Genomic DNA, 24,162 nt, shown 5'->3' with positions numbered 1-24,162 from the left:
CCATCAAAAGCAGTCAATATTAATCGTCACCTTATTTCAGTCTCATCTGAAAGTTGTAAATTCTCGGTTATCTTCACGAATCCTGGCTAACAAGTTGAATCAGCATTACAAAATTGGGTTTAATTATTTATTTACTAAATACCTAACTAAATCACACAATTACATATACACAGAATGAATCATACCTTGATTACAAATTACGTCATAAAGGAAAACGTCCCTAGCGGGCGGAACAGATATGACAGCTGGTTACACAAAAAACAGGGGCTGGGTTTGAGTGAAAGAGCGGGAAGACTGAGGAACAAAGAGAGAAGCGATGTCTCTATCGTAAATACAGTATCTTATGCATTCTAAATTACCGCCCATTTGGAAAAGGAAAATGCAATGTCTCTGCTGGTAAATTGGATACGTTGTAGTAACGTCGTTGTGTGGTAGACAGCATACTCTGTCTGTTCTGTCCTAGCCCACGTTTGCAGCTGCTGTTGCTAACTCAACGGCTAGGTGTCACTTCTGTAGTGAAAAAGAGTTCAAAGGTCATACAATTTGCAACCAAAGCTCACGCTGAGGTTGGCTTAGTTCTGTAGTTGACATCTGACATCCTCGGAACAGATAGTTATTTGCTCTTTTAACGCAGAGGCTGCAGACCTCACGTACCTGGAACAGGAGGTTACATTTTCGTCAAGGCTTTATATAGTGGAGCAAGAAGGGTGTGTTTGAAAAGTTTTATAACCCATGTCTCTTCACAGGGGCGGGCCACTGATTGAGCAGAGCCCTAACCTTATGAAAACCCAAATCTCTCATTTGGAAGCTAAAATTACATTTAATCTCTTCACCAATAATTTTATATTCAAACATGTAAATTGAACAACAATTCCATGTGAATCCGATAACTACAATGTGCAGACTTTCCACTGTAGAATTTATGTCATCCTATCATTGATGAGAATGTCTCAGATGACAACTGAACTGACATCATATTCATTAAGTACCACTGCATATGTTCAATTGGTCAGATTACCAGAATATAGTTAATTTCCCCCCCCCCACCTTCTGATGTTCCCAGAATCTCTATGTTAACCAAGGGATTTTCAAATGTCACATCAGTAGGGTAGAGAGAGGAAAAAAGTGGGGAAGAGGTATTTATGGCTGTCACAAACCTACCCCCAGGCCAACGTCATGACAACACCAAAGTATGTTCATCTCTAGGAGACAGAACATGTCTCCTTCCTGAGCAGTATGACGACTGCGTGGTCACATGGTGTTTATACTTGCGTATTATTGTTTGTACAGAATGTGGTACCTTCAGGCGTTTGGAACCATACTTCTGGAGGTCTACAATTTCTTTTGATTTTCCAATGATGTCAAGCAAAGAGGCACTGAGTTTGAAGGTTGGCCTTGAAATACATCCACAGCTACACCTCCAATTGACTCAAATTATGTCAATTAGCCAATCAGAAGCTTCTGAAGCCATGACATCATTTTCAGGAATTTTCCAATCTGTTTAACGGCACAGTCAACTTAGTGTATTTACATTTCTGACCCACTGGAATTGTGATACGGTGAATTAAATGTGAAATAATCAGTCAGTAAACAATTACTGTCATGCACAAAGTAGATTTCCTAACCGACTTGCCAAAACGATAGTTTGTTAACAAGAAATTTGTGGAGTGGTTGAAAAACTAGTTTTAAAGACTCCAACCTAACATGGTGACCAGACACGTCACCTGCGTTGCAAAATAAATGTAAAAATCCATGTTATTCAATTATTGCACCCACACTGCTCGCGCACGCCAACGAGCATCTGCGTTGCCAAGGGCTAAAATAGAACTCATTGCTATTTCTGACGCAGATCGCACTGCAAGTCCTGCCTCTCCCATCTCCTCATTGGTTTATAGAAGCAGGTACCCACGTGCCATCTCCTCATTGGTTATACCCATGTGGGTGATTGAAAGACGAACTGTTTTGCCGGTAGTTGTGGTAATACAATGAAAGTTTAGATGCGATCACCATATAAGTTAAACAATGAAAAAGACTGGAAGGAGGAGAGATGACTAGAAACGATTCGGTTGGCCGTTTTGTGTGGATTAACTGTCGGAGTAGAGGTCCTAGTGCATTTCAAGTAAAATAACAAAATGTTCATATCCCAGGACAAATTAGCTAGCAACAGCAAGTTAGCTAAATAGGACAAATTAACGTTAGCTAGCAAGTGCAAGCTAACTAGCTAAATTGCCATACATGTTTAATGCTTTTCGACCTGTCCCCAAATTAATGTCATTGGTTCAGAGTTTGTTTTGATATTTTAACCTGCGTGTCATGATCGCGTTTGGTGTGGGGGGGCAAAATAAATGTATGCAAGATAGCACACGATGGCGCATGCGCGCAGCCGGTTTGGGTTCCGTGTAGTACGTAAACTTCCCACTTCAACTGTATGTAATAAATGGATGTGATCCTTCCGTTACCACTTGCGAACAGATTAATACAGGTGACAAGAGGGCAGCAACTGGGTGGGATATTTTCTTAGCCGGTCATTGCGTGTGTGTCTGCCTCTGTGTGATTATGGTTCTTCTGTAATAATCTTTGTAAAAACCTTTCAATTATTACATTTGTTTTGATCACAGTACTAATCACTACAATGGTTATAACGTGTCAACTTCGAAGATCCCAGTAGATGGAGACAAAGACCATACTAACCAAGGCCTCCCATATGATTTCCCAAGTCATGTCACTGTAATAAAGCACTTCAGTCTCCCTGCTGGACAGCACTGTACAGAACAAACACACATCGTTAGCTTTATATTGCCCATTTTATTTATTCTGCATCTTTGGCAACATTTTCAGCGTTCACATTTTAGTTACATATAAGAATCAATGGATTGCTAGACAGGGAGACTGCATCCAATACACTCCCTTTCCCCCTTCCTCCCTTAAATTACAATCAAAGTGCTTATTAAAAGTGCAGATTTACAGAGTGCTAAAACGGACAGAAAACATGAACATGTTTTAAATGGAAGACTGTGGTACTAAAGGCACTGGACACAGGTCATCAGCTTTAAATGGCACTGCTGAGAAAAGTTTAGGAGTCAAGCAAAGATTTGGTATGATAAGATCAGTTACTTTGTGTAACCTTCTGATGGGGTCCCAGTGTAGACATTTACAGCAACCTGCACCTGCACTCTTGACCAGAAGGGGGCTCTGTTGTGCCAACAAAGCCTAACTTTCTCTATATGGCTGTCAATGACCATATCAGCTAGTAGAGGAGTGACTCCCACTCCCCATCTTTTCACCAATAGCAGTGAACTGTACCTCCCGCCGAGCTTTCCCTCAAGCACACAGTCCTGCGCGTTACATCTCAAAGTGACGATACATGCACTCCACGTATCCCAGAACTCTTTGCCAGTCTGGTCCTCCGGCCCTCAGCATCTCCTCCATGGTCTGTAAAACACAGATGACTTCAATACTGCAGCGTTCACTGTTGAGTTTTTTCATACAAGCATACAACAAACTTGACAGTCTTTAAATAACACAAGTTCTGATTAACAGACTCACCAGTGATGTTGTGATTCCAACATTCTCTCCCGTCTTAAATGCCAGGCTGAGGTTCTCACTCTATGGATAAAAGAAGCAGCACCATGTCTGAGAGGCAAATCACTGAGTGAGTGTGCAATGCATACGTGTGTTACCTAGGACTGTTCCGGTGTCCATACTACTGCCACACCGGCATTCACGAGTCATGACTAGCCAAATTCCATGTGATCGTTTAGTCATAGTTCTGCCCCTGAACAGGCAGGTAACCCACTGTTCCTAGGCCGTCATTGAAAATAAGAATTTGTTCTTAACTGACTTGCCTAGTAAAATAAAGGTAAAATAAATAAATAAAATAGTAACTAGGCTTCTCCATGAGAGCCCATGAGCTCATGTTGCGCCACATTTCTATAAGCTATGCAATTGCGTGAGGAAACAGAGTTAATGGCCTCTATTAAAAATTGTATCCCATCAGCTTTCTATAGGATAAGCCTACTATGTTTATTTCTCAACTTTATTTTAATGCACATTGCTTTGCGTTACAACAGGAGTAGTCTACCTGGCTGGCATGAAAATTAAACACGGGAAAAGCATCCTCCATTCGCTATTTACAGTGGGGCAAAACATTATTTAGTCAGCCACCAATTGTGCAAGTTCTCCCACTTAAAAAGATGAGGCCTGTAATTTTCATCATAGGTACACTTCAACTATGACAGACAAAATTAGAAGAAAAAAAAATCCAGAAAAATCACATTGTAGGATTTTTAATGAATTTATTTGCAAATTATGGTGGAAAATAAGTATTTGGTCACCTACAAACAAGCAAGATTTCTGGCTCTCACAGATCTGTAACTTCTTTAAGAGGCTCCTCTGTCCTAAACTCGTTACCTGTATTAATGGCACCTGTTTGAACTTGTTATCAGTATAAAAGACACCTGTCCACAACCTCACACTCCAAACTCCATTATGGCCTAGACCAAAGAGCTGTCAAAGGACACCAGAAACAAAATTGTAGACCTGCACCAGGCTGGGAAGACTGAATCTGCAATAGGTAAGCAACTTGGTTTGAAGAAATCAACTGTGGGAGCAATTATTAGGAAATGGAAGACATACAAGACCACTGATAATCTCCCTCGATCTGGGGCTCCACGCAAGATCTCACCCCATGGGGTCAAAATGATCAAAAGAACGGTGAGCAAAAATCCCAGAACCACACGGGGGGACCTAGTGAATGACCTGCAGAGAGCTGGGACCAAAGTAACAAAGCCTACCATCACTAACGCACTACGCCGCCAGGGACTCAAATCCTGCAGTGCCAGACGTGTCCACGTGTCCTCTGTCGTAACCGGCCGCGACCGGGAGGTCCGTGGGGCGACGCACAATTAGCCTAGCGTTGTCCGGGTTAGGGAGGGCTTGGTCGGTAGGGATGTCCTTGTCTCATCGCGCACCAGCGACTCCTGTGCCGGGACGGGCACAGTGCGCGCTAACCAAGGTTGCCAGGTGCATGGTGTTTCCTCCGGCACATTGGTGCGGCTGGCTTCCCGGTTGGATGTGCACTGTGTTAAGAAGCAGTGCGGCTGGTTGGGTTGTGTATCGGAGGACGCATGACTTTCAACCTTCGTCTCTCCTGAGCCCGTACGGGAGTTGTAGCGATGAGACAATTGGATACCACGAAATTGGGGAGAAAAAGGGGTAAAAAATTAAATTAAATTAAATTTAAAAAATCCTACAATGTGATTTTCTGGAATTTATTCCCTCTTTTTGTCTGTCATAGTTGAAGTGTACCTATGATGAAAATTACAGGCCTCATCTTTTTAAGTGGGAGAACTTGCACAATTGGTGGCTGACTAAATACTTTTTTGCCCCCCTGTAAGGATGCCATGTATTTTTCCCCCTGCTCCTGTTCGACAGGTGCATGATAATGGTCCAGTCTATATGAAAACTAATTTCAAAACTAAAGAAAATATGAAATTGAGAATAGCGTGATGGTGACAATATTATCACTTCTGAATGATGCCCAGCGTGTGCAGACAAGAAACAGCTATTACCTTTTTGACTTTATCAAATCATAGTTGCACGCATCATGTAGCCTAGCTCATAGGCATATATATTTAGATAAGGTTTGTATCACAACTAAAGTGGCCAAATAACTCCAAACGTGGTCTATAGGCCTAGGACCCCTGGAACACGATCAGAGCACATAGCCTACGGAGCGGACAGCCTACGGAGCCTAGTGAAATGTGTTCTTATAAGCCCAGTCATTGAGCAATCGCGGGTGAAAGAGTTGACTGAACACTATTTAAAAGATGATCCCAGCTTTCTCGTACTGCTATATTTATTGAAATTAAGCACATGAATCCCCTTTACAACAGGGGTAGTCTACCTGGCATACATAGAATGCAAAAGGGGGGAGTGCACTCAATATTTGGAAGATGCTCCTAATGTTTGGTATACTCAGTGTACACTAATATAAAAGTTGCACCCTCCCATTTTGCCCTCAGATCAGCTTTTGGGGAATGGACTCAACAAGGTGTCGACAGCGTTCCACAGGGATGCTGGCCCATTTTGACTCCAATGCTTCCCACAGTTGTCAAGTTGGCTGGATGTCCTTTGGGTGGTGGATCATTCTTGATAGACACGGAAAACTGTTGTGACAAACCCAGATGCGTTGCAGTTTTTGACACAAACCGGTGCGTCTGGAACCTACTACCAAACCCCATTCAAAGGCACTTAAATGTATTGTCTTGCACATTCACCCTCTGAATGGCACAAATACACAATCCATGCTTTAAATTGTCTCAAGGCTTAAAAATCCTTCTTTAACTAGTCTTCCCTTCATCTACACGGATTGAAGTGACATCAATAAGGGATCAAAGGTTTCACATGGGTTTACCTGGTCAGTCTATGTACTGAAAAGAGAAGGTGTTATTGATGTGCTTGTCAAATTGCGAATGAGAGACTGATGAAGTGTGTGCAGCCTGCGCAAGAAATAGAGCCGAGGTCATGCCTTGCATGCAACCCTTTTCAAATCATCATTAGAGTCGTATCATGCAGTCTCAGAATGTACTAATCATCTAAACATATAGCCTAACATTTGTATCACAACTAAATTAACATAATTAACTCTAAATTAAGCATATAGAGGACCTGTTACCTTGTAAACGTCTCAACACAAAATAGCCGCATGTGCACACATCTGGAAATCGTTTGGGGAAAATATACTTTTACATTTTTTTATTCCCAGCCTATGTTCAATAATATTCTTCATACTATAAAATAATGCCACGGAATTCTAAGCAAGTCTGCTATGTGAACTAGTGTTGTCCACAGCCATATGACATAGCAAGATCAGAGACTAACATAAGGACCACTCAGAATATGCTATTGTGTTCTTTTGAAATAGACTCCATTTTCTTCATATCATCTTTTTTAGACCTGTCTAAAATTAATAATGGATTTATTGTGATGGTCTAGGCGACATTAAATGGATGTACATGTTCCAAAAGTCCGCATCAGTAGCTTGTAGGCTATGCGTGGAAGCCTGGAGATGCTAAACGTGTTTATGTTAATTACCGGTAAATTACCGTGAGACCGGCAGATTTGGATGAAAATCAACATTTGACAAAATGTCATAACCGCCACAGCCCTAGTATTACCCACCTTGTTGTCAGGGCTAAGGGTGCAGTAGGGGATGTGTGAAGGGAGGTAGGTGTGGTACACAGCACAGAAGGCCAGACCATCCGCCCAGCTACTGCTGAAGTTAGTGATGTCAATATTCTGTCAATAGAGAAAGTGAGCGGGGGCAGAGAAAGGGTAAAGACAACACCATAATGAATGCTGAGTGATTACATCTGGACAACTTTCTCTTTACATCAGAGTCCCAAAGCATTCTTTCTCCTGACCCTGTTCAACACACACACACACACACGCGCGCACTAGGGATGGGTGATGTCAACCTTTGTCATACCGTGATTACATACCCATAAAACATTGTGATGAGCGATGCTTTCGCTCCTACTAAAATAAATAAATAATACAAATCTGCTAAAATGACTATTGGGCTGTAGCACGAAATTGAATCAAACTGGACATGTCAAAAGATAATGTTGTTGAAAGCCTGGGCAGAGGCCAAGTGCAGACAATGGCAAATATTTTCCATAATTCCTTTCTGGTGGAGGAGCAGAAAAAGTTTGTGTGTGTGTGCGCGTGTATGCGTGCGCGCGTGCAGTGACTGTGATGAGGAACAGCTGTCTTACAGTAGTGAGCTCTAGGTTACAGGACTATATCAAGTGCTGGATAGAAACAGTCCACAGTACTGGATAATTCTTGCTTTATTTGCATCATAATATAGACTTAGGCTATAGGCTTTTCTTATTCTTTTTGAACAACTCCTTAAGACTAGAATATTTAGGAAATAAGCTACTGTTCTTAAGTTACATTTTTCTTAAAGCTTTTATGATCAGCCTAGTAGGAGGATAGGTTATTGGTCATTTGGTTTACTGTCTCACGGAGGGCTGCATGAATCATTTCTGTCTTAATAAGCTTAAACTTGTCATTAGATTTTTGTATAGGCTATTGATATTGTTTGTTCTCTCTCATTATTAGTCCTCTGGTTACTAGTGCTGAGCGATTAACCAAAATGTTTTTTGAAAAACTAATTGACTGACGTTGTTTCAATTACTTGAACTCCATTTTATACTTTTTTCTTTCTGTAAGCTCAATGGCACATTTTGCTGCAGTTTCTCTACAGATAAATCAGATCATCTGCCCAAACTGTGCGATGGAGTAGGGAGTTGTAGTTTCCAACAAGGTAATGTTCTACACAGTTTAGCGTAGAAAACTTGATAATCAACTACAATGTCAGATCTGTGCGATCAAGAGGGGACACAGAGCGCAGTTTCTTTGTGAGGTATCCCTACCTGAAAATACATGAACTAAGGGTAGTTGGTATTCAGCAGTCATAAAAGTATGCCTTATTTACTTTGAAGTAGTAGCATAGCCGGCAGCTCTATAGATATGAGATGACTTGGAATGGAATTATTCTGATTTATTTTTTAATATTTCACCTTTATTTATTTAACTAGGCCAGTCTGTAAATAAGAATGTGTTCTTAACTATGACGGTCTACACCGGCCAAACCCGGACGATGCTGGGCCAAGTGGGCCGGATAATGTCATCAAATAAAACAAATGTAAAATCCACAACAACTAAAATGTTTGATTAAAGTACTGTGAATAAATAATGGTTAATAAGTAAATCAGAAGTCATGGGCAGTCACAATATACATTGTTTTAGTCTTTGTTACAGCACTCAACCCACAAAATGCATAGTGCATTTAATGTAAAAAATACATATATTTAACACTCAGCAAAAAAAAGAAACGTCCCTTTTACAGGCCCGTCTTTCAAAGATAATTCATAAAAATCCAAATAACTTAATAACTAAAGGGTTTAAACACAGTTTCCCATGCTTTAATGAACCATAAACCATTCATGAACATGCACCTGTGGAACGGTCGTTAAGATACTAACAGCTTACAGATGGTAGGCAATTAAGGTCATAGTTATGAAAACTTAGGACACTAAAGAGGCCTTTCTACTGAGTCTGAAAAACACCAAAAGAAAGATGCCCAGGGTCCCTGCTCATCTGCGTGAATGTGCCTTAGGCATGCTGCAAGAAAGCATGAGGACTGCAGATGTGGCCTGCAGATGTGGCCAGGGCAATAAATTGCAATAACCATACTGTGAGAAGCCTAAGACAGCGCTACAGGGAGACAGGACGGACAGCTGATCGTCCTCACAGTGCCAGACCACGTGTAACAACACCTGCACATGATCGGTACATCCGAACATCACACCTGCAGGACCGTTGCAGGATGGCAACAACAACTGCCTGAGTTACACCAGGAACTTACAATCCCTCCATCAGTGCTCAGACTTCAGCAATAGGCTGAGAGAGGCTGGACTGAGGGCTTGTAGGCCTGTTGTAAGGCATGTATGTCCTCACCAGACATCACCGGCAACAACGTCGCCTATGGCCACAAACCCACCGTCGCTGGACCAGACAGGACTGGCAAAAAGTGCTCTTCACTGACGAGTTGGTGATGGTCGGATTCGCGTTTATCGTCAAAGGAATGAGCATTACAGAGGCCTGTACTTGGTGTAATGCTTGCTCCACCTTGATTTGGAGGTGGAGGTTCCGTCATGGTCTGGGGTGGTGTGTCACAGTATCATCGGACTGAGTTTGTTGTCATTGCAGGCAATCTCAATGCTGTGCGTTACAGGGAAGACATCCTCCTCCCTCATGTGGAACCCTTTCTGCAGGCACATCCTGACAGGACCCTGCAGCATGACAACGCCACCAGCCATACTGCTCGTTCTGTGCATGATTTCCTGCAAGACAGGAATGTCAGTGTTCTGCCATGGCCAGCGAAGAGCCCGGATCTCAATCCCATTGAGCACGTCTGGGACCTGTTGGATCGGAGGGTGAGGGCTAGAGCCATTACCCCCCCAAAAATGTCCGGGAACTTGCAGGTGCCTTGGTGGAAGAGTGGGGTAACATCTCACAACAAGAACTGGCAAATCTGGTGCAGTCCATGAGGAGGCAATGCACTGCAGTACTTAAGGCAGCTGGTGGCCACACCAGATAATGACTGTTAATTTTGATTTTGACCCCACCTTTGTTAAGGGACACATTATTCCATTTCTGTTAGTCACATGTCTGTGGAACTTGTTCAGTTTTAGTCTCAGTTGTTGAATCTAGTTATGTTCATACAAATATCTACACATGTTAAGTTTGCTGAAAATAAATGCAGTTGACAGTGAGAGGACGTTTCTTTTTTTGCTGAGTTTATATACAAAAAATAATAATAATACTGATACAATTTCAAGAGAAATAAAATCGCTGAAACCCGAAATCGTGATAATTGTCTTATAATCAAACCAAAACCAACCTGACCTCAAAAGGCACTAATCGCTCAGCACTACTGGCTACCTTAAGTTTTTAAACTGTTCAAATAACTTTGAGATGGAACGCTGTTTCATTCTTTGTTTGATCGGGAGAAAGCCATGCATAAAAAGAGGAAGCGTAGCCTTCTGTCATATTCAATGCCTATATTCCTTTCTCTCCATTCGACAGGCTAAGTTATTTGTTTAAACAGCTTGACATAAGATAGTTAAGGAATGTCTGTTATTAAACATTTGTTTTATAGGTTTAGGCTACTATTGCCTGATGCCCATGCATCTGACAGAGAGAGAAACTATATTTTCAGACTGGACATTTTGTGCTGCTTTTGTGGAATTCTCAGCTCTGTCAGTCCTCTCGTGTTCTGTAGCTCCAATAGAACATATGTATAGAAATTAACTATAGCAAATAGGAAGCGACAAAATACTCAGAATGTCACGTGTGAATCCCTGCGAGACTACGTTTTGGGTCACATCACGATGTCGTCACCAATCGTCGTCAAAAGACGACGCTATCATAATAAATCGCCCAACCGTAACACGCGCATACGTTACAGTACCTTGTAGCCCTGAGTGCGGCTCTGACACCAGCGTAGAAGAGAGTTCCTCTTGGAGCCTCCATGGCGGCGTAGCAGTAGATTAAAGCCATCCTGAGACCTGGTCTTAGAGGTCGTGTTTGGGGGCAGCTCTGCCAGGGCAGAGTTGTACTGGTTCAATGCCTCCTCCCGTTTCCCTGGAACACACATATGTCAATAGAAAGGGATTTAGCTCATTTCCGTTACTAGACATAAGAGCAACATGGAATGGTGAGCGTACTGACACATGGGTGATTGTGGAACACACCTGTGTGAGTGCTGGACCAGCTGTCTTGCCATTCTAGCCCTTTTCTTCCTCTGGTTTGACTTTGGTTCTGAAAGGACACACCATACAGTATATATATTCCTACACAATAACATAGCATACATTCCTTTCAAATTCTAGTAGATCAGAAAACACACTGACTAACGCAATGATGCCACCGGTTGGAATAGTAATATCGTTAAATATTTCCAGAGGTATGACACACAGACAAGCAGTTAGACCCCAACTTTTAAGTGGTCTCACCTTGTTTGTAGATCCAGCTATTGTGGCAGTATTGGACTGGGATGTTCCATTCATTACAGCAGGGGAGTCTGAAGATGCGGGTAGTCTGGAAAGGCTTCTGTGAAATCAAGAAATGTGCTTTGCTTTTATTAGATGAACTGAACTCACACAGCCACACTGAACAGAGAAAATTTGTTGTTCAACTTATTAGGGGTCAGACATGAGCAAAGCCAACTGTTATTGATACACATGATTCTCAGTTCATGTTTAAAAAATATATCAAAACCGAAAATAATGATTATTTTTTAATAATCTAACCGAAAGCGTAGTAATGGATCACAGTTTTAACATGGTTTTTACAAATCCATGTCCTCAAGTGCCCTGCCTGTTAATCTCTGTTCCATTACAGCAGTCCAAAAATCGGTCTGGATTGCTTTTTGTTAGAATAGCCAGCTATATAAATCATGGACATTAACCTTCATTACAAGCAGGAGGCTGAGTGTAAGTTCATGTACAGTTGAAATCATACAAACAGGAAGTCATCATGGTACTCACCTTGCCCTCTCCTGTGTGACTATCCTCTGTGTCTCCCTCATGCTACACCCTTCCTCTCCACTCCTCTCCTCATTGGTCACGTTCCTCAAGTACCTGTTGGCCACGCCCTTAGTGTCCGTTCGAGCCTCTTTCACACTTATATTCTTATTCCCTTCTTCCTGGCTCCTCTTCTCCATCTTGTCATCTCCTCTTCCTCGGCCAAACCTGCTGATCCCCCTCTCCCTTCCCCGGTGTGTCCCCTCCTGGGTCTCCAGTGTGCTGGTCTCCCCAGCAGCCCTCTCCATGCCCTGGGTCTTGGCTTGAGCCTGGGCCTGTCCTGGTCCCTGGTTCTGGGTGAGATGGACCAGTCTCTGTCTGCTCTCCCTCAGCTCTCCTCTCAGGCTGACCAGCTGCCCATCAGTCTCTTTCTGTCTCTGCTGGGCAGCCTCCAGCTCCCGCTCTGTATCCATCTGAGCCGCTCTGAGCGTGTTCAGCTCCTCCTCGGCCTCGGCCCTCAGTCGGTCGGCCACTGCTACTGCCACCTGCAGGTCAGACTGGAACTGGATCCACTCCACTCGCTCCGTCTGCAGGAAGGAAGACACTAACAGTTAGCTACTATGAAGAACAATCCAACGGTTGAATCATGTATGTTAGTGCTGGAACAAACATATGTATAGTCTGCAGCTCAAGGCCTGGAGTTAACTAATTTGGTCTTAAAGTTTATTTCTATATTCACACCCAGAGTGCAAGTCTTTAATCTTTGATTTCTTATGACATAATTTCCATATTAATTTGTCTGCCAGCATCACATTATATACAGCACTGGGCCTCTAGAGACTATGAGCTATTTAGTGATCAAATATCCATTTGGCATTCATAATCTGACTCAAATATTGGACAGAATGAGAGTCAAGCTTTTGCAAGTTTAGAGGAGTGGCACCAGGGAATCAAATGAGCCACATTGGGACCCTGTGCCAAGGGGTTGTGACATGGTGGCGTTGACAGACATGGAAGCTCTGCTTCTAGCTCCTAAGCAACTTTGCTACACCACAATTAGATCTGCTAAATGTGTATGTACCAATAAATTGTATTTTGATTTAAATAGCCCTGGCCCCATTCAGGCGCTCAGATCAGATCCACTAACCTGGAATGTAGTGTTAACAGCTCTTACTCCCAAGGGTTTTTGATGCACTGAGATTATTGTATATGTTTCCTTAGAAATGTATCAAGTTCAAACAGGGAAAGGAAATCAGAGCATTATTGCTAAATTTCAAAGGAAACAACAGGTTATCGGTTTTCATTATGAATCTTGTTCTGGAGGCAGTTCTGCAGAGTGGTCACTAGCTGGCACAACCACAAAGTCATACCATCTGATTTCAAACCTAACCCTAACTTTAACCACAATGCTAACCCTAACTTTACCCACAATGCTAACCCTAACCATAATTTAAGATCAAAAAGCCCATTTAAGTTCTCATGAAAATGTACAATATAGACAATGTTGATTTTGCAGCTGGCCAATCTAGCGAGGATCACTTAATTCTGCCTCCAGGACAAGACTCATTCCAATAAACGTCAAATAACATTTTATTGGTTGCGTACACATATTTAGCATATGTTATCGCGGGTGTATTGAAATGCTTATAGTTGGCTAGAAGCTCGGAACAGGGTGACTGTGTCTATCGGTGCCATCTTGAATTACCCCCGCATCAAGCTATTACCTCATGAGTAGGGTGATACCAACACCAAGTCCTCAAATCAAAACCAGATGGTGCATCTCAATATTGTAAAGTGGGCTCCTCCGCTAAACTCATCTGCAATGAAGAACTGCACCAAGGTAAAGTGCCAACAAACATCAACCATGTTTTCTTCACATCTCCTGTGTCCAAATTGAGTTATTGACATACTGTAGCCTTGTTCTCTACCTATATAGTACTCAAAACACCCCCCAATTAATTTAGTTAAATAATACAATGTAAAAATTGCTGAAAGCATTCCAATGAGGACTTGGACATGCAAAGCCAATAATCTCAGAATCATCTTTTTGCAGATAGAATCTTCTAGTTCCAAGCTCTCATATTGAGAAAAGCTTTTGAGAGCAGACATCCCTATAATGATGGAAATAGAGGACTAACAAGCTCCAAAGCAGGCAGGTAACATACAGATGGACTCGGTTCGTGAACATTGCAATGTGACCCGCAGAGTAACGTGGGAGTGTGGAGGAGTTGGGTCGTTTGGTAATTAAATGAAGAATGGATCGAGACGTGGAGGAGGAGGAGAAGAGACAGAGAAACTGGAGCCAACTCATTTCCTCATCTGACCAGCGACTCAAGACCACAGCTGGGGCCAATTACGCAGTCACTGGAGACACACACACAGAACATATTCTCTTCCACCCACTCTCGATAACACACACCTTCCTTCTATGTCTTTTCCCTTCGAACACAGCCATAAAGTAAAGTTCACCCCTCTCTCGAACACAAACTTTACAGCATGTAAAACCACACAAGCCCTGAACAACCCATTCCCACATTCTTTGATTCAAATCCACAAACACACAGCCTCACACAGAGTTTAAACTGCCTTGTTATGGCAGCAGAGACAAACTACGTTTTATTAGTACACATGATGCAACTCATAACGCCAGATGGGAGAAAAAGGACAACGTGGGAAACCATTAGTCTAAACCCCCACATTCTTTAGTAGCCTATGTTCTGAATCCTGTCTGTACAGCTAACTAACTGTCAGTGTCCAAATAGGGTATGTGTCTTAGAAGGGAAACAGGATGGGACACTCCTTAACTCAAAGATAACACTGTTGATTTTCCCTCAGACACACACACTCATATATATATATATATATATATATACACACACACACATCCCTGAGGTACTGACATAGTGACCCACCACAGGCACAGATGCGGACTCTCATACACTGATTCATGAACAGTCTCTCTGGGAGTGTTGAGCTAATTCCAGATGTGTGTTTCTCGGTTGGTGTGTGCGTTTGTGCGTGTGAGAGATAGAGAGAGAAAGAACCATCCATCTGTCCCCACGCCTCAGTTTACGTCCACACCCAGACTCCCTAACGCGTACTTGGGGAAACATCCTCACTCTACCGTGGCTCTGCAGCTTTCCACATTCACTGGGGTGTGTTGAACAACCAGTTCCCATACACTCTGATACTCGTTAAGAGGCTGGCTCAGTCCCTCTACTTACAGGGCCTGTGGATACACTCACCCACTCACCTAGATAAAAGACATACTGCTTATACCTTTCCCATATACACACACACACGCTATCTACCTTCTCCCCAGCCTCCACCATTTTTTATGCATTGCAAATTTGACACACAACCTTCATTTGGCATGTAAACATGTTCAACCCCAGCCTCTTGAGTTTTTGGAGCCAAAACCAAATAGCTCATTCCAGGAAATCTGTAGCACTGTCCACCTGGAAATGATCCCAGAGCAGACCTGAGAGCTATTAAATCCTTGGGATCAGCCCACCCACCAACCAACCACACGGACAGGCACAATGAATGGGGGGGGGGGGAGACAGGGAGCCTAGCATGGGGGGGATAAGAGACAAATGCAACAGTTGTGAAGTAATTGTTGTAGTTTCTGTGCTGAAGGAGGGAGGGTGGGTGAGAGAGGAGCGGTGAACCCTCAGATGTCCAGAGAGAGGCACAGGAGAGAGAGAGTGAGGTACATTTACAGTTTAGTCATTTAGTAGACGCTCTTATCCAGAGTGACTTAAAAGGAGAAATTGAGGTTAAGTGCCTTTGCTCGGTTACTGGACCAATGCTTCTAACCGCTAAGCTACCTGCTGCACAGAGAGAGAGACAGAGAGACAGAGAGAGAGAGAGAGGCACAGAGAGAAGCACACACAGAGACAGAGAGACAGAGAGACAAGCACAGAGAGAGAGGCACAGAGAGAGATGTATGACCATATTAGAGAGACATATTTCCCTCAGATTACACAGATCCACAATTAGACAACAACCCTGATTTTGATAAACTCCGTATCTACTGGGTGGAATACCACAGTGTGCCATCACAGCAGCAAGATTTGTGACCTGTTGCCACAAAAAAAGGTCAACCCATATTTATGCTTATTTATTTTCCCTTTTGTACATTGTTACAACACTGTATATATACATAATATGACATTTGTAATGTATTTATTCTTTTGGAACTTCTGAGTGTCATTTTTATTGCTAATTTTTATTGTTTATTTCACTTTTGTATATTATCTACTTCACTTGCTTTGGCTATGTTAACATATGTTTCCCATGCCAATAAAGCCCTTAAATTTAATTTGAATTGAGAGAGGTACAGGGAAAGAGAGAGAGGTGGAGAGAGATGCACAGGGAGAGAGAGCGAGGCCCAGGGAAAGAGAGGGGTAGAGAGTAGAGGTTGACCGATTAATTAGGACTGATTTCAAGTTTTCATAACAATCAGTAATCGTCATTTTTGGACACCGATTATGGCCGATTATATTGCACTCCACGAGGAGACTGCGTGGCAGGCTGACCACCTGTTACTCCACGAGGAGACTGCGTGGCAGGCTGACCACCTGTTACTCCACGAGGAGACTGCGTGGCAGGCTGACCACCTGTTACTCCACGAGGAGACTGCGTGGCAGGCTGACCACCTGTTACTCCACGAGGAGACTGCGTGGCAGGCTGACCACCTGTTACTCGAGTGTAGCAAGGAGCCACGGTAAGTTGCTAGCTAGCATTAAACTTATCTTATAAAAAAACAATCAATCTTAACATAATCACTAGTTAACTACACATAGTTGATGATATTACTAGATTAACTGTTAATTTATCATCGAATAACAGCCTACTTCGCCAAACGGGTGATGATTTAACAAAGGTACATTTGCATAAAAAGCACAATTGTTGCACGAATGTACCTAACCATAAACAAAATCAAAACAGAGAAGTATATATTTTTTTTAAACCTGCATATTTAGTGTAAGCAGGCAATATTAACTAGGGAAATTGTGTCAATTCTCTTGCGTTCATTGCACGCAGAGTCAGGATATATGCAACTGTTTGGGCCCCCTGGCTCTTTGCGAACTAATTTGTCAGAATTTTACATAATTATGACATAACATTGAAGTTTGTGCAATGTAACAGCAATATTTAGATTTAGGGATGCCACCCATTCGATAAAAAAATATATATATATATAAAAATAAAAATCAGCCAATTAATCGGTATCGACTTTATTTGGTCCTCCACTAAACGGTATTGAAAAATCATAATCGGTTGACTGCTAGTGGAGGTAGAGAAAGCGAGGTATAGAGAGAGAGGTAGAGAGAAGCACAGGGAGAGAGCGAGGCCCAGGGAAAGAGAGGAAGAGAGAGGTGGAGAGAGAGAGGTAGAGAGAAGCACAGAGAGAGAGAGCGAGGCCCAGGGAAAGAGAAGAAGAGAGAGGTGGAGAGAGAGGTAGAGAGAAGCACACAGAGAGAGAGCGAGGCCCAGGGAAAGTGAGGAAGAGAGGTGGAGAGAGAGGTAGAGAGAAGCACAGAGAGAGAGAGCGAGGCCCAGGGAAAGAGTAAGAGAGGTAGAGAGAGGTAGAGAGAAGCACAGAGAGGGAGAGCGAGGCCCAGGGAAAGAGAGGAAGAGAGAGGTAGAGAGAAACACAGAGAGAGAGAGCGAGGCCCAGGGAAAGAGAGGAAGAGAGAGGTAGAGAGAAGCACAGAGAGAGAGCGAGGCCCAGGGAAAGAGAGGAAGAGAGAGGTAGAGAGAAGCACAGAGAGGGAGAGCGAGGCCCAGGGAAAGAGAGGAAGAGAGAGATAGAGAAAAACACAGAGAGAGAGAGCGAGGCCCAGGGAAAGGGTAAACACTGCAGCCCGACACCCACATCTCAGCCAAGACTCAATGTGTCTGATCTCTCTCCCCATTCTCTCTCTAGCGCACACACACACACCAACAATAGTCAGTCAGTCTCTCCATTCTCTCCCTCTAACACAGTCTGACTTTTTCCCTAACACCACCAAACAAAACAAGTTTTGTCTCCGACAGCTGAATGCAGCCCCCCTCCTCCACACATCTGTCGCTCTCTGAAAGTACATTAAAGCTTTTATCATTTATATTACACAACTGAGTCAACAGTGTTAGAAACACTGAATGTAATATTTAGGGGTAGAGGTTCTCTCTTACTAGGGCCCATCTCTCTTGGCTTTCCCCAGCTCAGTCTATCTGCCTTGGGCCCCTACAGATATGTTGAAGAGTTCAGGGAAGGAGAGGAAATTATAGAAAGGGATGGAAGGAAGTAGAAAAAGAGAGGATGGTAGGAAAAGAGAGGGATGGAAGGAGTAGGGCTTGTATTCCATCTTCCCAATCTGTAGCAGATCAGGGGAAGCTGTGAGCCCCTGGAAAGAATAATAATTATGGTGGGTCAAGGTTTGGAATGGGCTTTTGACAGGAAATTAACAGAAAAAAATGGAATCTGAATTGGAATCTCTTGGGAGCCTCTGGATTGTCTGAGCAACACTCAAAGAATTTAAATTTCTATCTTCCTTATCATGTCTTTCTACACACCATCTAGCCCTTTCAACACAGGAACCTGTGATAGTGCATTGAGCAAGGGGGGGGGGGGGGCAAAATGATATCAGAGCATTTCCTCCTGGGCCTCTCAGGATGGTTCTAGGACAGGATGAGGCCTATTAGCAGGACCACATCTCCCAGAGGCCCTTGCTCTGATCCATTTATGGGTGGAGATGACAGGGTCTTCTGATGTTATCTCCTGAACTCAGATGTTACAAGCGGTGAAACCCAGCCCTGACCTCTGCCTCAGGGTGGTGTCATTTCCTGTTTACATTTGCTAAACTTATCCACACCCCCATTCTCGTCGACAGGGCTGCAGCGGAGCAGGTTGAGAGCTTCAAGTTCCTTGGTGTCCACATCACCAACAAACTAACATGGTCCAAGCACACCAAGACAGTTGTGAAGAGGGCACGGCAAAACCTATTCCCCCTCAGGAGACTGAAAAGATTTAACATGGGTCCTCAGATCCTCAAAAGGTTCTACAACTGCACCATCGAGAGCTGACTGGTTGCATCACTGCCTATTATGGCAACTTATCAGCCACAAGGCACTACAGAGGGTACAACGAATGGCCCAGTACATCTCTGGGGCCAAGATTCCTGCCATCCAGGACCTCTATACCAGGCGGTGTCAGAGGAGTCAAAGACTCCAGCCCCCATTTTACACCGCTGCTACTCTCTGTTGTTATCATCTATGCATAGTCACTTTAATAACTCGACCTACATGTACATATTACCTCAACTAACCGGTTCCCCCACACATCGACTCTGTACCGGTACCCTCCTGTATATAGTCGCGCTATTGTTATTTTACTGCTGCTCTTTAATTACTTGTTACTTTTATTCCTATCCATTTTTTTTATCTGCATTGTTGGTTAAGGGCTCATAAGTAAGCATGTGACTAATAAAATGTGATTTGATTAAAACTGAAGGTAAAACACACCTGGGCTTCAGTACTTCGATTAATAGGAATATAATCTGTCATGTTCTACTGTCTAAATGTGTAGCCACGATGAGACTCACTCCAGATCTGTTTGTGCTTTAGCCAACTGTCCTCGACAGTGTTCCTTTGTTATTATGCCAAATGTGCTGCATGGCATGACAACAATAGTCAGAAGACTTGGCTAAACCCTAATCAGATCTGGAACTAGACTGAAGCTGATGGGTTAAATTATGTCAAATCAGTTTCCTGATTTGGAAACAGGACATCTTCTGTCCTAAGGTAAGTTTAGTATTTATTGGGATGTCTTGTTGGTATTTCTCACCTGCATGGTCTCCCGCAGACTCTGGACCTCAGCGGTCAACTCCTGGCGCTCCACTAGCAAATGCTTCAACACATCTGACAGAGGGAGGGGAGGGAGAAAAAGGAGCAAGAGAGTAAGCGCGAGAGAGGGAGGAGGACAGAAAAATGCATTTGGTAGTAGTTATTCATACAATGCAGAGGTATGACATCATGCATTTCATAACGGGGGATTATTTTAGGCATTGCTATAAAGAGGGAGTGGTAATGTTTATGTATATGATGTGCTGCTCTTACCTGCGCTGTTTAGTGTTGCATACTGACTGGGACTGAGACCCAGTGCTGTCCTACACTCCTCCACCAGCCTCTCAATCTCACCCTGGTTGTCTGCAGACCCATGGTGCTCCAGCGTGGTAAGGCTCAGCCCACTGTCCTTCTCACTCTGCCCCGAGGACAGGGAGCTACCCAGGGATGAAGGAGTCTTGGTGGGGCTCATCGATGAGCTCTTCCCCTGGGGTACAGGGATCCTGGGACTAGACCTGGTGGAGCCTCCATTACACCCCATCACAACCCACCCTTCAGGTACTGCTGCATTACTTCCTGTCCTTCCTTGCAGGGAGATAAATCCAGGACCAATCACAGAGTAGCCTGGGCTGACGGGCAGGAGTCTCTTCCCACTTAGGGCTGGGGCTAGGGCTGTGACTGGTGCTGGGGCTTGGGCTGTGACTGGTGCTGGGGCTTGGGCTGTGACTGGTGCTTGGGCTGTGACTGGTGCTAGGCCTTGGGCTGTGACTGGTGCTGGGGATAGGCCTGTGACTGGTGCTGGACCTTGGGCTGTGACTGGTGCTGGGCCTTGGGCTGTGACTGGTGCTGGGGCTTGGGCTGTGACTGGTGCTGGGGATAGGCCTGTGACTGGTGCTGGGGCTTGGGCTGTGACTGGTGCTGGGCCTTGGGCTGTGACTGGTGCTGGGGATAGGCCTGTGACTGGTGCTGGGGATAGGCCTGTGACTGGTGCTGGGGATAGGCCTGTGACTGGTGCTGGGGATAGGCCTGTGACTGGTGCTGGGGATAGGCCTGTGACTGGTGCTGGGGATAGGCCTGTGACTGGTGCTGGGGATAGGCCTGTGACTGGTGCTGGGGATAGGCCTGTGACTGGTGCTGGGGATAGGCCTGTGACTGGTGCTGGGGATAGGCCTGTGACTGGTGCTGAGGATAGGCCTGTGACTGGTGATGGGGCTGTTGGCTGGCCTGGTGTAGAGGGTGTGATCGGAGTGAGAGCAGGCAGGGTGGAGGTCACTGGAGAAGTAGGAGGGGTTTGGAACAAATCCAAGCTGGGCCCTGGATAGAATAAGAGCAACGACGCACGAGTGTGAGGGTGAGTGAGGGACACGTACAGATGGTCAGAGAGACAGGCAGACTGACAAAGAGAGTATGAGAGATTGAGTACAGTGGTCACTGATTGGGCATGCAGAGCTGCTAGGATGACTAAACCAGACCATTAACCCCATACAATACCCAGGCTGTCATTCAGGATGAATGGGCAATTGCTCATCAGGAGACACATTCCTCTGCTCTGTGCTGCTGATCTACACCACCACTGACCCCATCCTCCTCTGTCCTTCGCTTGAATTGATATTCTCCAGGTTTAATTGATATTACCACTGATAGAGTTCAACTAAACAAGTCATTGAAAGTGATGCATCATGTTCAGGTAAATATCAATCCACATCAAATACAGTGACGGGCCATAACTCCCCACTTCCACCGCTGCCTTTTATGCACCTATTCCAAGCCATAGTGTGCTAGTGTGAGTGTGTCTGCCAGCATTAGGCTTGCCATGATTAAGCCGTTGCCCTTGTGCAGAGCTGGGGAATTCTGCCGATTCATCACAGCTGGGGCAGCAGAGCCTGACGAATCACAAGAGGACGCGAGGAGAATGAGCCCAGCCAAGCCAAGATTCCTACCCTCTGGCTTACACACACACACACTTTGTGTTCCCCAATCTCCTGTCTCTTCCCCTCTTCTTGTCTCAGTCCTTCTCTCTATTCATGTCAGTCTCTGTCCATCCCCCCTCCAGTCTCCTTTCGGTCTTTCCACCGTCGACTAAAAGCTTAAATATAAATGTCTCAAGGTATGCTGTCTTTGTTCTCTGTAAGAAAAGTCAATAGACTTGTTCAGCACAGCAAGGGGGGTTGGCGGGTTAATTAAGTGAGGTGTGTGTATTGTAGGGGGGCAGGGGGTACCTGTGGGTCCATGGCCGTCCTTGCTGGAGAAGGTACCCATGATGCAGTGAGAAAGTGGGCAACACACCAGTGGCTCTCAGTCAGGACAGAGCAGAGGCTGCAGAGGAGACCTGCACACAACAATCAGTAGGATTCATCTCCAATATGACACTGCACAATTATGTCATGTTCCACAAGGGAAATTATGCACCAATGTAATCGGTCATCACTTCTCTAATCATACACATGGCACTCAGGGGGGTAACACATTTGAGGGGCCCCGCAAGGTCTGGGGGGAAAATAACAAACTTCCAGCAGTTCTACACATTTGGCCATGGGGCAGAAAGGAACTTGTGCAGTTACATAGCTAATAACATGCCAGTCTACACATTTTGGCATGAGAGAAAACGTAGCAGTTTATTTTTTTGCGGGGGCTGCAGGGTGTGTGGTAAGCCAGTGATAGTGCTTCTCTAATCACTTGATATGATTAGAGAAGTGCTATGGAAAAGGTCTACTTTGTTTCACATGTAAACCAATCACTTGAACCCGACCCTCTAGTCTAGCATATTGAATGCCCAGTAAGACAGAGAGATCGTGCATCCAGACTAAACATTACACACCCTAGAATCTACGCCATGTTCATTTGAATGTTCATTTGAATTTGGTGTAGTACCTGTGGTGTAAATCAAAGCCAACAACAAAATAAACGACATTTTAGTGAGCGGGATATACCAGGAGACAGAATAGAACCCCACAACTTCTTATCATTAGCACAGAAAACAAACGATATCATATCCAATGTAAATTTGCATACATTTTAATTACAGAAGACACTAGACATAAGTCTATTTACATTAGTAGTAGTAATAACAATAAAAATCTGTGCTGGTATCCTATGTTAGGTTGTCTAATCGTGTGAGTGCATAACATCAGTCCAAAAGGAGAGTGCCAATCCACGAGGCACTGGCAGTACTCAAACCAAATCTGTAGCCGACTAATGATGGAGATCACTCAAACCTCAATGGCTTTGGGCGTTTGCATTGTTCTCACATTTTAAATGAACACGAAGGCCTTTAATCAAGATTTTAAATTGGATTGATAAACCGAAGGAAGTTTCATGCATGTAGTCCTAGACTTACAGAACCGCACCTTAACCTAATTAAATGTAGCCTAGGAGGGAAACCCATGTCGTCCCATAAAAATATTTATCCAGAAACATACCTATTTATCCAAGGAATTACAAAAGCAAACATTGTTGTTCTACAAACACAAAACCAGTTTCAAAATAAGTTGGCTGATACGTTCTTTCTTTCCAAACAGTGACGCATGCATCAAACTTTTTACTCTGCGAAAAAAGTAACTATACACAACCTTTAAAGTAGAATAATTTCTTTTTTTAATCGATTTATTTTCCTCCTCGTGGAAATATAGTCCGTGTGTTGTCCTTTCTTCCCTCTGTAGCCTACCGCGCATTAGATCCGTCTTCGTCAATGCGGTGGGGTTGAGCACAACGAAAGAGTCCGGACGAAGTAGCCAAGTGCACCAACTCCACTTGTTCTCGGTGGAGAAGACATATAAACTCCTGTTTCTCTCATGAAAACACCCAATATGTCATGTGATTATTTTCTAACAGAAATTAATGCATCTTTATCAACTTTATACAGGCCTAACTTTCTCTAACTTTGATCCATTATTTTCTGATGTCCTTTAAATTCGGGCCTTGACCACTAGGGAGCATAGTTGGGCTGTCCTACGGCATGCAACCTACCAAATGGAATTATAGCCAAAGACAGTACAGTATGAAGATAGCTCGTTAATCGCATGTGCAGACACACGTCATCGGTCGTCACGCTCCGAACTGCGCATGTACAATATTTCAAATCAAAGGCACTCCTTCAATATAAAGTCCGTTTTTCACTTTCACGAGGCTGGAGTAATTGACATGTTCAACTACTTAAGACGTTGGCTTGAATCGAGGTTGTGCCTTTAGATTTCGAGAATATTAAGAACGAAGGAAGAATTTTTCACTTCTC

The 24,162-nt window shown here is 43.8% G+C and overlaps 1 protein-coding gene across 1 annotated transcript; it reads right to left on the bottom strand.

Annotated features, from left to right (window-relative positions):
* Positions 1–2,796: 2,796 nt before the first annotated feature.
* Positions 2,797–23,880, bottom strand: si:ch211-195o20.7 (cytospin-A). The gene is made up of 11 exons (XM_064928474.1): positions 23,501–23,880; positions 22,151–22,260; positions 20,205–21,245; positions 19,933–20,006; positions 12,123–12,685; positions 11,589–11,685; positions 11,328–11,394; positions 11,045–11,217; positions 7,183–7,299; positions 3,547–3,606; positions 2,797–3,432 (listed from the first exon to the last, which is right to left on the bottom strand). The coding sequence occupies exons 2-11, from the start codon at positions 22,188–22,190 to the stop codon at positions 3,343–3,345; spliced, it is 2,322 nt and encodes a 773-aa protein (XP_064784546.1). The 5' UTR covers positions 22,191–22,260; positions 23,501–23,880; the 3' UTR covers positions 2,797–3,342.
* Positions 23,881–24,162: the final 282 nt, after the last annotated feature.

Source organism: Oncorhynchus masou, chromosome 21, assembly GCF_036934945.1.
Source record: "Oncorhynchus masou masou isolate Uvic2021 chromosome 21, UVic_Omas_1.1, whole genome shotgun sequence".
In the NCBI taxonomy this organism is placed as follows: Eukaryota; Metazoa; Chordata; class Actinopteri; order Salmoniformes; family Salmonidae; genus Oncorhynchus; species Oncorhynchus masou.
Note: the sequence above shows the minus strand (reverse complement) of the source record. Positions and strands in the feature narration are given on the sequence as shown.

Coding starts and splice junctions, on each gene's coding strand:
- si:ch211-195o20.7 (XM_064928474.1), bottom strand. CDS start 22,190: ATGGGTACCTTCTCCAGCAAGGACGGCCATGGACCCACAG. Junction 11,686..12,122: donor GTCACACAGGAGAGGGCAAG/GTGAGTACCATG, acceptor TTGATTTCACAG/AAGCCTTTCCAGACTACCCG. Junction 3,433..3,546: donor TTGGAATCACAACATCACTG/GTGAGTCTGTTA, acceptor TGTGTTTTACAG/ACCATGGAGGAGATGCTGAG.